Below are 16,165 nucleotides of genomic sequence, written 5' to 3'. Positions count from 1 at the left end.
TCAATGATGACACGCACTAAGCCTCTGCTACTGGCAACTGTTCAAGCACATTGTTTTGTCTCGTGACCAGACTATTTGACTAACTTCGCATGCAGGACTTTACAGACGCAACCCCACATCCTCTGTGTTGTTAAATTCACATATGCCGATCACCCTGCCTCTGCACCAATTGCAGCCTTTCTTAGATCAACTCCGCAGATATTTTCTCCAATATTTATGATGATGTACGCACAATGGCTTGAGGAAAGGGTAGCCGTAACGATAAATGTGTTTTGTTTCACTGTATTTTCTCAGAGCTCTGTTGTCAGCGCCAGTCAGGATGGAGGTTTCTATTAACCAAGAGGCTAGACAGTATCAACCATTTACGTGTTCCTGTCGTGAGAAAGTTGCGTGCGCTGGCGTTTTTTTGTTTTTTTGTTTTGTGCGTGCGCACGCAAAATAAATATATTGCTAGATTAGTAGTATTCCTGTTCAGGTAGTAATATTCTTTACCCCACTGATCCTGAATAGGTTATTTGAGTACGTTAATCAGGATCAATTTTTGTGTAATGCCAGTGGGCGGTCAACCATAGCAGGGCTTCACAGATTGTGAGAAAATCGCTACCCATCCTAGTGTTATATAGTCTTAGCCGCTTGTAGTCGCAATTCATTTTGGACTGCTCTGTGTATGAGTTACCTGTACAGTGAACGTATTTTATTCCCAATCATCCAGAATACTCTCACCAACCTCAAACTGAAACGTTATAACGACTCGAAATTTCACTTCACGATCTGTATGTCTTACTCCGGTGTAATTCAGAGGTGGTTACATGTTAGTCACACGAGTATGTTGTCTACTTTTGTTCTGTTTGACGTTTTAGTGTCTGTAGAATTAGTCGCAGGTGAAATAACTCAATTTAAATGTGAATTAAGCAAAAATGACATTACATGTGCATGGTGCGAATACTGTATGTGTCAGACTAATCTGTAAATACCCGTGTAAACTGACTTCTGATAAGAAATACTGCTATTTCTACGCCAAGATGTCAGCCTGTGCCGTTTAAGAACTTCACGATGGCAGTTGCAGTTTAAGTAAACAAATTTGTGTAAGAGGGTTCTACTATGAAAAAATAGACACTTTGCGAATATAAATTTCATCATTTTTACTCAGTCTTTGGAAATTAAAATCAGAGCAGCAGTGTGTACTAGTCCACGGGTACAGGAAAGTAAGTTGTTTCCGTTTGCACAAGTATTTTTTCTGTACATTCCAGAGGAAGTAATCTTGTTTCAAAAAACCCACGTCTGTAGTCCACTGAAGTTTTTCAGTACCCCAGGGCGGTCACTGCTACTGTTCCCTTCCATTCTTGCTCGGCGGCTGCTGCTGGTAGTGGTACGTTAGACGAGGCATCAGGCAAGTTTCCACCAGCTCCTCCATCGCCTCAGTCAGCCTCCTACGGAAGCGTTCGTCCCGCCGGTACATCGCCCTCACCAGAGCCGCCCTGTTAAGCAGGTAGCACTCCAGGTCGGCAGCCTGCGAAGCAAGAACGACGAATCAAGGTCAGTTAATCTCCTGTAACTGTACCTTTAACGTGGTGTGTATATATTTACAAGCTGCAGGTGGAGAAGTTTACAATCTCTACAAAAGTGACAATTACGGAACTCTTCGAGCAAGCGTAGACTACTGTTTACTTGGTTGGGATCCTCGCCACGTAGGACCAATGTATACATAACGTACACACTGATTTGACTATTCTGAATAATGAAATATCACTCATCGGTGAGCACCACTGAAATACAGGAAAACGGACTGGTAGAAGGTTGATGAAGGTTAAACATTCGGTGACAGCCAACTTACAAAGATTCAAGAATCAGTATCGATGTGTCTAGGGTTTTACTAGAGCCGCCTACATACATCTGTAGTGGGACGAACTAATACAGAATTACAGTAATTGGAGCGTTTCATAATTTCACTCTACTCCATACTCTATAAATGGGAAGAAATCGTACGGTACCATAGGAAGTATCAGCTGACATGCCCTTCAGAGTCAACCGCATACAGGCGAAGGAGTGAAACATTTGGAGAAGCAGAGTCCCAATATATGTTTACGAGAAATGCCGAACGAAATTAAGCAAATTTAGACAAGGTATTAGTAATGAGAGCGAGGGCGGAAATTTGATTTTGTATGAGAGTGACCGAACTAGAAACAAGCAGAAACTTTTAGAAGTCACAGGAAAAAGAAATGTCAAGTCTAGCACAATTTGCCCGTTGGAGAAATCATGCATAGTAAATGGCCCTTTAAGGAGCTACAGCTCTAAAACCACACACTGTCGGCTATGACTGGGATTAAGTATGCATATTGTGCAGCTCAAATTGCTAAGCGTTAAAAAAATAGCCTTTTCTTATTCAAATTTTGCAATATTTTCCTTGAGACTGCCTCTGTGCCTCACTGCTGTGATTTAGGTTACGTAAGCAGCTCCGCAACAGTGGGGATGGATACAGTGCTCTGTTCCACTGAGCTAGGGACGCTATCCACGGGGCTGCTGAGTATGCAACGTTTTCACTAGATTCAGAGCCAACCAATGAGAGAGCAGAGATCCATCACGTGGGGGATGAGTTGGCCAACGAGACAGTGGCCGCAGCAGGGGATCGCCAGCACTTCCCATTGAGGGCAAAATGCTCTCCACCACCATGCGCGGTTCCCCCCGCGGTCGTATCAGGCGACAGGCCAAACGCACCCTGTAGAATAGGAGAAGGTGAATAAATCTCCAATCTTTTTCATTCCATGTGCTAGAGTGAACGGGACCAGTCCTCGATACCCACCTACGGTCCTTAACCCATCCTGACGCATACAACATTTAAACTAACCTTCCCTAGCTAACGGGCGCCCTCTTTAGTCCAACAGATAATTGAAGGTAATTGTTTAAGTTTGACACGAACATTTAAATACCTGTCTAATGCTTGTTTCGACAGAAGCGATACTTCTGCGATGTTTAGTGGGTACAGCTTGATAATTACGTCTACTACACTAGAAGTACAACGTCTACAGTAGTAATCCTGTACTCTACACTGCTGTGCACTTCACTATCAAGTGCCTGGCAGAGGGTTTATCGAACTCTCAGGCTGTTTCTGTACATTCTGTAACAGTGCACGGGAAAAACCCACTCAGCTCTTCCCGAACGAGCTGAGATTTATTTTATTGTGATCAAAAATGCTTCAAATGGCTCTAAGCACTGTGGGCCTTAACATCTGAGGTCATCAGTCCTCTAGACTTAGAACTACTTAAACCTAACCAACCTAAGGACATCACACACATACAGGTCCGAGGCAGGATTCGAACCTGCGACCGTTGCAGCAGCGCGGTTCCGGATTGAAGCGCCTAGAACCGCTCTGTCACAGCGGCCGGCTATTATGATGATCATTCATGCCTATGTAGCTGGGCACTAACAAAAGATTTTCTCACTAAGAACAAAGTTGATGATAAATTTCATAAGAATATTCTGGCGCCCCGACAATCTTCTTTGCATTAATGTATGCTACCCCAATTTGCGTATCATATCCGCCGCACACTCTTCCCTGTTCAGCGGTAATACAAAACGAGCCGCCCTTCTTTGAACTTCTCCGGTGTACTCCGTCAATGCTATCTGACGCGCATCCCACACACGCAGAATAATACTAGAGAAGATGGCGGAAAAACATAGTGCAAACAGTCTCTTCAGCAGAGGGTTGGAAAATGAGCTGTTGCGGGCGCTGTCAGCCAGCGAAGGTTGCGTTATAGAACGTTTCTTTTTCTTTTTCTTTTTTTTTTGAGTAAATACACTGCGTTATTCATAGACATGAAAGGAATGCCAGTGTATGGGAGGACCCTTGCTGTTCATGTTGTGTATTATTTACCTTGCAGACAATATTAATAGTAAATGTCTGGCTATTTGAAGATGATGCCGTTACCTATATTTAAGTACTATCTGAGAGAAGCTGCATAACTATTCCGTCAGATCTCAAGATTTTAACGTGATGAAGAGATTGGCAACTTACTCTAAACGTTCAGACATTTATAATTTTGCGCTTCACAAAACGAAAAAATGTATCCTATGATTATAATATCCGAGTCATATTTGGAATGGGCCAACTCATACAAATACTTGCGTTTAACACTCTGTAGGGACATGAAATGGAAGTGTCACATTGCGTCACTCGTAACAGACTTGTTTATTGGTAGAATACTGGGAAGTGCAAAAGAGATCGCTTAAAAATCGCTGATGCGATCGCGTCTAGAGTATTGTCCAATTTCATGAGACCCGTACCGGATAGGACTAACGGGGGATATTGAACGTATACAGAGATGGGCAGTACGAATGGTCATAGGTTTGTTTAATCCGTGGGAGAGAGTCACAGAGATACGGCAGTAACTCAACTGACAGAAGCTTCAAGAACCCGCTTTAAATGATAATTTTAAGCGGATACAACCCCCTATGTATCTCTCACATAGGGATCGTGAGGATAAGGTTAGAATATTTACTGCCCCTACAGAGAAATTCAAACAATCATACTTCCCGTGCTCCATATTTAAATGGAACATGAAGAAACCTTTGTAAATAGTGTGTTCGAGAGTACCCTCTGCCAGACAACTCAAGGTGGTCTGCAGAGTGTAGATGTAGATATAAAAGCATTTGATAAATTCTGTAGCTATTCTATCTTGCGTTTCTAACTGGCCTTAGAAAGCACCTGATTGTCCTGACTGCAACTTTGCAAGGCAGACATAAATTAACTACCGATTTTTCTGACACTAGCTTTGCACTGAAGAAATTGCAGCTGCGAATAACGCAACTCTCAGAAAGATTATTTTAGATTTAGTGGCTTAGATCTATTTCATCTTTGTTTGATTAGTTCTGTAATTCCTTTTTCAGTGCACGCTGGAATTGCGCCTCTTAAAATAGCTCACTGACCTTCAGTGTCGTGTGCCCACTGACAGTTTCCCCACTGCAGAAAATACGGTACTTAAAGTACTGAAATGTTTTACAATAAATTCCGTCGAGAACAGTTTCCACAGTTGCTGAAAATATCGAAATTGAATCTTACGATTACTTTTATTGAAGTGGTAGACCAGCTCCGAAGTTAACTAATCTTAGTAAGATTACATGTTTTAATTTAATAGTTGTTCAATAAGAAAGCTACGTGTTCTTTGTTTATTACGTTGTGTCGTGTTTGCTGCAAGAACTTAAGTCGACGACAGTGATATTTCATTCCCGCTTTCTCGATACTCCTACGCCCGAACGTGCCTATCTACTAAACTGAACAACAGATTATGGAACATTAAGTACTGCTTGTAATTGGTGCCAGTCTGCAGAATGTATTAATCTGCGACGCTGCAGGACTCATTACAGCATTATGAAGTCAAAATGTTATTGTTTGTTTCTTTGTCACTCTGTTGTACCTAACTGCAGGTGGTCAACCGATCCTCTGTAGTCTGCTGGTCTAATATGACAAAGCTGGAACGACACATTAACGCTGAGAAGAAGGTTGGACATGAAGAGAGGCCCCAAGCACAAACACCCTGCCGTTGCTCCAGGAGTAAAGCAAAATGTTACATCTGAAAATAAAAGCACTTCCATGGGAGGAAACTGAGGACCAGTTCAGCCATTCGTGAAAAGTCTGCCAGTGTTAATTTTAAGGAATCAAGAAGATTGTACTGAGTTTTCTTTTAGTGTTCAACCCTGAGGTGGGTTTGCAGCAGCGCGCCATTCCTCTCTTCTGTCTGCCTTCCTCGACATTTCCACGTATGTGTTTCATCCAGCGCCATTCATGATCTGTTGCATGTATGGTATCCTTGTTCGCCCCCGCTGATTCCTTCCCTCAATAGGTCCTCCTGCTATTGTTCCAATGGTGTGTTGTGTCGTAGGATGTGCCCTACAAGTTGGTCTCTTCTTGTTTGGGTGTGTCTCCACAAAGATCTGGTTTCCTGTACTCTTCTAAGCACCTCTTCATTTGTTACTTTGTCTCTCCAGCTGATCATCATCCTTCTATAGCACCACGTCTCCAGGGCCTCTAGCCGTGCTTTCTCTTCCAGTTGTTGGTTGGTTTGTGGGATTAAAGGGACCAAACTGCTACGGTCATTGGTCCCTTTTTCCGAATACTAAAAATACCCACAGAGAATAAAAACGATTAACAGAACACATCACAGACGACACAGAACTAGAGAAACTTAGACAAAGACCAGACAAGACGAACTAAAACCACACAGAGTGAAGGTGGTTGGCCGTCCATAGAAACAAAAAAGGAAAAGCCAACCACTGAGAAACACAAAAACTCAGACTAAAATCGTAGGCCAAAGGCCAGAATCAACGAAAAACAAACACTCAGATTAAACGATAAAAATCCTCTGCCTGAATAAAACGTAAAGTTAAGCCAGCCATAGCAGGGTCATCAGTTAAAAGGGCAGAGAGAGTATCAGGTAGCGCAAATGTCTGCCTGACCACAGCTAAAAGGGGGCAGGCCAACAAAATGTGGGCCACTGTCAAAGCCGCCCCACAGCGACATAGAGGAGGGTCCTCCCGGCGAGTAAATAACTGTGTCAGCCGGGAGTGGCCAATGCGGAGCCGGCAAAGGACTACTGAGTCCCTGCGAGTGGCTCGCAGGGATGACCGCCACACAGCCGTCGTCTCCTTGACAGCAGAGTTTATTACGCGTGGTCAGTCCGCGCCATTCATCATCCCATAGCGCAAAAACTTTGCGGCGTAAGACTGCCCTCAAATCAGTCTCTGGGATGCCAACATCCAGAGATGGTTTACTGGTGTCTCTTTCGCCAGGCAGTCAACATTTTCATTGCCGGTTATCCCAACATGGCTCGGGGTCCACACAAAGACCACAGAGCGGCCGCAACGGGCAAGAGTATGCAGGGACTCCTGGATAGCCATCACCAGACGAGAACGAGGGAAACACTGGTCGAGAGCTCGTAAACCGCTCAGGGAATCGCTACAGATCACGAAGGACTCAACTGAGCAGGAGCGGATATGCTCTAGGGTACGAAAGATGGCGAGCAGCTCAGCAGTGTAAACGCTGCAGCCATCCGGCAATGAACGTTGTTCGGAAATGTCCCCTAGAGTTAGCGCATAACCGACACGACCAGCAATCATCGAGCCGTCAGTGTAAACAATGCCAGAGCCCTGATATGTTGTGAGGATGGAAAGAAAGCGGCGGCGGAAGGCCTCTGGAGGGACTGAGTCCTTCGGGCCCTGTGCCAATTCCAGCTGAAGGCGAGGGCGAGGCACACACCACGGGGGTGTACGCAGAAGTGCCCGGAAAGGAGGTGGAAGAGGTAAAGCCCCAAGCCCAGAGAGAAGCGCTCTGACGTGGACCGCGATCTTACATCCAGCCCTGGGCCGACGTTCTGGAAGATGGACGTGCGACTGTGGGAACAGTAGCCGATAGTTAGGATGCCCGGGCAAGCTGAAAACATGGGCAGCATAAACGGCCAGCAAACTTTGGCGCCGCAGTGGAGGGACACCTGCCTCCACAAGTATGCTGTCCACAGGGCTGGTCCGGAAGGCACCTGTGGCAAGGCGTATCCCACTGTGGAGGATAGGTTCAAGCACCTGCAACACAGATGGGGATGCTGAGCCATAAGCCAGGCTCCCATAATCTATGCGGGACTGGATTAATGCCTGGTAGAGTCGTAACAGGGTAGATCGGTCGCCGCCCCAGCGGGTGTCGCTCAAGCATCGCAAAACATTTAGATGCCGCCAACACATCTGTTTAAGCTGCCGAATATGAGGCAGCCAAGTCAACCGGGCATCAAAAACCACACCCAAAATCCTAATGTGACTCCTCCACAGCAAGAAGTTCGCCATCAAGATAAAGCCGCGGCCCCGGGTGAACAGTGCGTCGCCGCAGAAATCCATAACGCAGGTCTTGGCCGCCGGAAACTGGAACCCATGAGCTACAGCCAAAGACTGCGCCTTACGGATAGCGCCCTGTAGCTGACATTCAGCAGCTACAATGCCAATAGAGCTGTAGTAAAGGCAGACGTTCCCACCGCCGCAGCGAGCCCGTTAATGGCTATTAAAAACAGGCAGACACTTAAAACAGAACCCTGTGGCACACCGTTCTCCTAAACTTGGGAGGAACTATATGAGGCCGTGACTTGCACGCGGAAGGTACGATACGACAGAAAATTTCGGATAAAGATCGGCAGAGGGCCCCGAAGACCCCATCCATGAAGTGTAGAAAGGATGTGATGACGCCATGTCGTATCGTACGCCTTCCGTATGTCGAAAAAGACAGCGACCAGGTGCTGACGGCGGGCAAAGGCAGTACGGGTGGCCGACTCCAAGCTCACCAGATTGTCGGCGGAGGAGGGGCCTTTACGGAACCCACCCTGAGACAGAGCAAAAAGACCCCGAGACTCCAGTACCCAGTTCAACCGCCGGCTCACCATCCATTCAAGCAACTTGCAAAGATCGTTGGCGAAGCTAATGGGACGGTAGCTGTCCACCTCCAAAGGGTTCTTGCCTGGTTTCAGAATGGGGATAACAATTTCCCGCCATTGCGACGGAAACTCACCCTCGACCCAAATACGGTTGTAAAGGTCGAGGAGCCGTCGCTGGCAGTCCACTGAAAGGTGTTTCAGCATCTGACAGTGGACGCTATCTGGCCCAGGAGTGGTATCAGGACAAGCAGCGAGGGCACTGTGAAATTCCCACTCACTGAATGGAACATTGTATGATCAGAATGGTGGGTGCGAAAAGAAAGGCTCCGACATTCCATCCGCTCTTTAATGGAGCGGAAGGGCAGGGGATAATTGGAAGAAGCGGAACTCAGAGCAAAATGTTCTGCCAAACTGTTGGCAATTTCGTCAGAGTCCGTACAAACTGCTCCATTCGGTGAGAGCTCAGGGACACTGACAGGGGTCCGATAGCCATAGAGGCGTCGGGTCTTGCTCCAGACCTGCGATGGAGAGACATGGAGGCAAATGGTGGACACATACTGCTCCCAGCATTCCTGCTAGCTTTGGCGGATAAGACGGCGGGCCTGCGCACGCAGCCATTTGAAGGTGATGAGGTGTTCAATGCAGGGATGTCGCTTGTGACGCTGTAGCGCCCGCCGGCGATCTTTAATCGCCTCAGCGATCTCAGGCGACCACCAAGGCACAGTCCTCCTCCGAGGGGACCCAGAAGAACGGGGAATGGAGGATTCTGCTGCAGTAACGATGACGGTGGTGATGGAGTGAACCACCGCATCAATGGTGGCATTAGAGAGAGGCTCAATAGCGGCAATGGAGGAGAAAAATTCCCAGTCAGCCTTATTCATAGCCCATCTGCTAGTGCGCCCAGAAGAGTGACGCTGTGGCAGTGACAGAAAGATCAGAAAGTGATCACTACTACACAGGTCGTCATGCACTCTCCATTGGACAGAAGGTAAGAGGCTAGGCTGCAGATCGAAAGGTCGATGGCGGAGTACGTGCCATGCGCCATGCTGAAGTGAGTGACTGTACCATCATTTAAAATGGGAAGATCGAGCTGTTCCAATAAGCGCTCAATGGTGGCGCCTCGACCTGTTGCCACTGACCCACCCCACAGAGGGTTATGGGCGTTGAAGTCGCCCAGTAACAAGGAAGGTGGCGACAATTGGGCTAGCAGTGCAGTCAGGTCATGCTGCGTGACATCACCATCCGGTGGAAGGTGAAGACTGCAGACGGTAACAGCCTGTGGCATCCACAACCGAACAGCAACAGCCTCTAAAGGTGTTTGTAGAGGGACAGACTCGCTGTGAAGAGAGTTAAGGACATAGATGCAGACGCCACCAGACACCCTTTCATAAGCTGCCCGGTTCTTATAACAACCCCAATAGCCACGGAGGGCGGGGGTTCGCATTGCGGGAAGCCAAGTTTCCTGAAGAGCAATGCAGAAGAAAGGGTGAAGGCTGATAAGTTGTCGGAGCTCAGCTAGATGTTGGAAAAAACCACTGCAGTTCCACTGGAGTGTGAAATTGTCCATGGCTGAGGAAGGCGTGGAGGGACTGGGAAGGCAATTTACGCCGCTTGTTCACTCACTGCCACTGATTCAGAACCCGCACGAGTGACATCCATGGCGTCTGAGGGACTGGCGAGATCCAGGTCTTCAGCAGACGCCAGAATCTCGATCTTGTCCTCAGACACTGAGCTTGTAGGAAGTGGTGGGATGGGTGCCACCGCAATGTCGGGATTCTTGGGTACCTTTTTCTTTTTCAGCTTACTTCGCTCTGCCTTCGGTGGTTCAGGCTTGGAGGGCTCCACTGGGTCAGTCTCAGCGACAGACGACGACCGTGAGACCCTACAACCAGGGACCGGTGGTTGTTTGAGCCACCTGCAGCTGTCTGCTTTTGTACCGGTCGGAACTGGCTAAGGGAGGTCCCCAAGGAACCCCTTCCTGGCGAGAGGAGCCAAAGAAGTCTTACGCATCTCTGGCTGGGAAGGGAGAACTAATGTCCCCGATGGTTGGGGGGGCGTTGCTCCTGAAGTAGATGGAGCAGGAACAACAGGGAGTTTAGTACCCCCCATCATCAAGGGGGCAGGTCTGGTCCTTCGACTCAGAGCTGACTGGAGCTGACAGTTGCGGCGTAAGAAGATGTCATACGCACTGGATGAAGCAGATCATATTTCCGTTTAGCCTCAGTATACGTCAGTCGGTCCAGGGTCCTGATTTTCATTATTTTCCTTTCCTTCTGCAGAATCGAACAGTCCGGCGAGCAAGGCGGATGGTGCTCTCCGAAATTGACACAGATGGGAGGCGGGGCACAGGGAGTATCAGGATGGGATGGTCGACCACAATCGCGACATACGAGCTTGGAAGCACAGCGTGAAGACATATGGCCGAACTTCCAACACTTTAAGCACCGCATCGGGGGAGGGATAAATGACTGGACATCACAACGGCACACCATCACCTTGACCTTCTCAGGTAATGTGTCGCCCTAGAAGGCCAAGATGAAAGCACCAGTGGCAACTTGTTGATCCCTCGGATCCCGGTGGATGCGCCTGACGAAATGGACACCTCGTCGCTCTAAGTTGGCGCGCAGCTCGTCAACTGACTGTAAAAGGAAATCCCTGTGGAAAATAATGCCCTGGACCATATTCAAACTTTTATGGGGCGTGATAGTAACGGAGACATCCCCAGCTTATTACAAGCGAGCAAGGCCCGTGACTGGGTAGAGGATGCCGCTTTTATCAATACCGAACCAGACAGCATTTTGGACAAGCCCTCCACTTCCCCAAACTTGTCCTCTAAATGCTCTACAAAGAACTGAGGCTTCATGGATAGAAAGGATTCCCCATCAGTTCTGGTACAGACGAGATACCTGGGCGAATACGTCTGACTTTCATTCATTGCCTTTCGTTCCTCCCATGGTGTGGCCAGGGAGGGGAACGATTTGGGGTCATAAACGTTACCTTTAAAATGAGCTCTCGAACGCTTATAGACTGCTGGTGGCTGGCCACCAGCAAGAGAAGATGTGCCACGCTTTATTGCGTGTCATCCACCCTGATGCCACCTACTCCGACCAAGGGCCCTCCCCACAGGCGCCACCCAGCCACAGCAAAGGCCATCTGGCAGGATGGCCATTGCTGTGAGTCTCGATGCCCCAGGGAGATGGGCATCTATTCCTTGACATACCTGGGGAGTTAACGGCGCAGGCATCGGTAGAGCGATCCCTGTGTTGTCAGGGGGCTACAACCAACAGGGTACATGGCAACCCCACCACAACGGACTGGCTACCGAGCTGGATTTTAGGTAACATGTCGTCCATGGTTTTCATCCATGCAGAAACTGGCACTGCTCATCGCATGGCGGAAAGTGCACGCAGGAACGGGTCCATGCCCAAGAGATGGAGAGTGGGCAGGACTGCAATGCAACGACGAATAAGCTGGCGAAAGTTCTCAATGCAAGATGGACACAATGCACCAAGTAAGGCGCCCTTCCCCAATCAGCTAGCTCTTCGGAAAAATTTTGAGATATGGAGGTCAAACCCGACAGGGGACCATCAAATAAGGCCGAAACGTTTGAGACTCCTTTTAGTCGCCTCTTACGACAGGTAGGAATACGACGGGCCTATTCTTACCCCCAAACCCGCAGGGAGGTCTTCCAGTTGTCCAAGTTTCACATCCGTATAGGGCCACACTCCAAACGAAACCTTTCATGATACGTTTCCTTATTTTCAGACATTGTTGCTGATGGGTAAGTTCCTTCCCAAGATTAAATGCAATTTTGTTCTTTTGCATTCTGCTCGCAATTTCTTTCCATCTTCTACCATCCCTTGTGATTTTGATTCCTGCTCATCTCTTCCAATTCTCATTCTCAGAGGTTCTTCTTCTGCACCTGTACTGCATACCATCACTTTAGTCTTTTTATTGTTTATTCTCATGCCACACTGAAAAAACAATTTTTTCATTGTTCTGAGGACTTCCTCTAGATCTTCTTTTGTCCTCGTGACTATAGCAATATTATCAGCGTAACATAGCTTGTTTATCTACTGCCCATTGATTTTCATCCCCACCTCAGTAGTTTCTCGAACTTGTTCTCTAGCTTCCTGGATGTAAGCATTGAATATAAGACGAGAGAGAGCACACGCTTGTCTTACCTCTTTTCTAACGTTTGCTTCTTGTTCCTGATGACAGTTCCTAATCACTGCCACCCCATTCTTATAGAAACTGAGTATCACACGGATGTCTTTGTACTTAATTCCACTTTTCCTCAGTACTCTGAACACCTCTTGCCAGATAACGTTATCAAATGCCTTTTCCATGTCTATGAAGGCAATACCAGTTAGTTTATTTTTCTATAAATTCTTTTCAATAACTAGTCTCAGTGCCAGAATCGCCTCTTGTTCCCAACCCCCTTCTGAAACCAAACTCATCTGCACTCAGTATATCCTCCACCTTTTCAATTCAGAACTATTTTTATGAGAATTTTTTATGTATGTGGTATTAGGCTTAGAGTTCGGCACTGTTCACATTTTGTACCTGCTGCCTTCTTTGGTACAGGAACAATGACATTTCTGGAAGTCTGTCGGTATCTCTCCTGTACTATAGACGTACCTAATAAGTTTAAGCAGCATCATTTTCATGCTGTCACCAGCATTCTTTACTAGTTCTGCAGGGATGTCATCAATACTCGTTGCTTTGTTGTTTGTTAGAGCTCTGTCAAATTCTTCTTGCAGAATGTAGTCTCCCTTGCCATCTTAATCTACTTGCTCTTCTCTTCCTATTACTTTCTCCAAAAGAGGTGTTCCGGCATGCAACTCCTTTATGTATTCTTTCCATCTCTTCACCATGTCTTCACCGAACAGTATTTTCCCCTCTTCATTTTCTATTGTGCCTGAGAGTATTGTTTTAAGTTTGATGAAAAATTGATTTTTCTATTCTGTAGGCTAAATCAGTTCTTCCCTTTGCATATTTTCTTCCACTTCCCTGCACATTTCTCCAAAAAGTATTTTTTTTGCTTCCTACCTTCTCTATTAACTATATTCCTTAGTGTTCTGTATACAGCTTTTCCTTGTTCATCAGTTGCATTTTTGTATAATCTTCTGTTTTCTATAAGCTCTGAGTACGAAGGGCCAAAAGAAGGGCACATTCCGCCAATAAATGGGGTACCAACAGCCTGGCACCACAACCACATTGTGGGAGACGTTCGTTAGGCGAAAGTAAACAGTGAGTATGACCAATGCGTAAATGACATAAGACAGTGGACTAATTCCGAGACGAGTGGAAGAAAGAGCGCCAAACCGCAGTAGGCTCCTCGATGTTGCAGAGAAGTGCCCCAGATGCCATTCCACTTTTGGACAAAGACAGATTTGATGTGTTTCCGCATATCTGCAACTGGAATCGTGGAAAAGTGTGTGTGTGTGTGTGTGTGTGTGTGTGTGTGTGTGTGTGTGTGGAGGAGGGGAGGGGGGGGGGGGGGGAGTATCTGCCTTTCTAGGCAAACTGTCAACCAGTTCATTCCCTGCGATACCCACATTACTTGGGACCTGGAGAAAGAGACCTGAGCAGTTGGCACAGCCAAAGGCAGATAGCTCATGGACTGCAGAGACCAGAGGATGACGAGAGTAGCATCGGTCAATAGCCTGCAGGCTGCTCATTAAATCGGTACAAATGAAAACACCGTGGAGGGAGGCCGGAGAGACAAAATAGAGGGCTCTGTGAATTGCTAGAAGCTCTGCTGTGTACACTACATGACCCCATCAAGTTCTAAGCCAGTAGGAGACGTGAAAACGTATCACACACTGATCTATTGTCTTAGAAGCATCAGAGTAGAAGACGGTGGCACCATGGAAATCTGCAAGGACTGCACACACAAGATGCCAGAAAACCACAGGGGCGACAGAGACACCTTAGGACCCTGGAATAGGTCGGTCCTAACCTGTGATCTAGGCATCATCCAATGTGGGGGGGGGAGGGGGGTTGTGGGTGGAAATACAGAGGGTCCATTCCAGGAAGTGGAGATGGATATCCCAGCAGAGGAAGTCGGACACATTCGAACCGGCAATCCCACCAATGAGCGATTGTCAGGAGGGAGACATCCCTAATTTGCAAAGAGGACAGGGTACATGGGATAGTCAGGGGAATGGCGATTGCGTAAGAAACCAGGAGTTGGCTCCATCGTATTTGTAGAGCAGGAATCACTCGGTGCCTTTGAGGTGACTCAATGGGAGTAGTGCGAAAGGCACCAGTAGGCAGACACACCCCACAACGGTGAACAGGGTAAAGTATTTGCAGAGTTGAAGTATCTGCTGAGCAATAAACCTGACCACCATAATCTAGTCTGCACAAGATAAGAGGATGGTGAAGATGGAGGAGGGTGGTGTGGTCTGCACCCCAAGATGTGTGTGCCTGGATGCCATGAACATTTAGCTTCTGCATGCATGTAGTCTTTAGGTGGCGAATATGGGGCAGTCACATCAGCTTTTTGCCAAAAATAAAGCCCAAGAAACGGGTCTGTGCTGCAACGTCGACGAGCTGGCCGCCTAAATAAAATTCTGGGTCGGGGTGTACTGTGCGTCGACAACAAAAATGCATAACCCGCGTTTTGGAGGGAGAAAACGAAGCCATGGGAGATGGCTCATGCAGATGCCCATAGGATGGCGCCTTGGAGCCAGCACTCAGCAGATGCCACCGAGGGGGAACTGCACCAGATGCAAAAATCGTCGACTTACAACCCTGGGGTAACCACAGGCCCAATAGAGGTTACAAACCCATTGATGGCTATGAAGAAGAGTGTGACACTTAACACAGAACCCTGTAGGATACCTTTCTCCTGAATCCGAGGGGCGCTGGGTGAAGTACCAACTCGAACCTGGAAGAGGTTGTGAGATAAAAACTCGTGGATAAAAATGTAAAGTGAGCCGCAAAATCCCAGTCTTTGAGATGTAATGGCGCCAAGCCATGTTTTATGCCTCCTATAGGTCAAAGAAGACCACGAAAAGGTGCCAGCGGTAAGTGAGAGACTGTCACATTGCTGTTTCCAATCTGAATAAATGCTCAGTTGGAGATCGTCCTTCCCAGAAGCCACACTGATACGGGAACAAAAGCCCCGAGATTCGAGTACCCAACATAATCTGAAGCTAACCGTCCTCTCGATTATTTTACGAAGTCCATTCGTCAGACTAATCAGGCAGTACCTGTCAAGAGAGGTTGGGTTCTTCCCAGGCATAAGGATGGAGATAATTATGCTGTCTCGCCATTGTGACTGGAAAGCACCCATGAGCCAAATGCAGTTAAAGAACCTCAGCGGATGTTGCCTCTGGGGAACGTCCAAGTGTTGGATCATCTGACAGGATAGAACCTGGGCCTAGGGCCATGTCACGTGAAGAGGTATGAGCCTGCAAAAATTCCCATTCGGTAAAGGGTTCATTATGGGGCTTGAGTTTGAGCAGAGGGGATTTGTTCAACTCAACGTTTCTGCCGAAGAATGTAGCAGGATAGGAAGCAGACGCCAGTGCCATCGCGAGGTGTTCTGCAAGGACCAATGGATCAGTTCACAGATCAACCTTGGATGTTAAGAACCTGGACATTTGACTGTCAGTGGCAGCCTAGAAGGCTATGGAGCTTTGACCAAACCTGCAATGAAGAGGCATATGTCCCTAGGGAGGAAACACAGTGCTTCCAAGATTCCTTTTTACTCGGCTTAAAAGGTAATGAGCCTTAGCACTGGGACACTT

General features: G+C 47.4%; 1 protein-coding gene across 1 annotated transcript in view; it reads right to left on the bottom strand.

The window, feature by feature from the left end:
* Positions 1 to 1,324: 1,324 nt before the first annotated feature.
* LOC126456389 (uncharacterized) overlaps positions 1,325 to 16,165 on the bottom strand; it is a 40,204-nt gene continuing 25,363 nt past the window's right edge. Inside the window, exon 4 of the mRNA XM_050092142.1 lies at positions 1,325 to 1,510. Within this exon, the coding sequence (XP_049948099.1) occupies positions 1,325 to 1,510 (186 nt within the window). The remainder of the gene's footprint in view (positions 1,511 to 16,165) is intronic.

This window comes from Schistocerca serialis, chromosome 2, assembly GCF_023864345.2.
Source record: "Schistocerca serialis cubense isolate TAMUIC-IGC-003099 chromosome 2, iqSchSeri2.2, whole genome shotgun sequence".
Lineage (NCBI taxonomy): Eukaryota > Metazoa > Arthropoda > Insecta > Orthoptera > Acrididae > Schistocerca > Schistocerca serialis.
The sequence above is the reverse complement of the archived record's forward strand: the minus strand, read 5'-3'. Positions and strand labels throughout refer to the sequence as shown.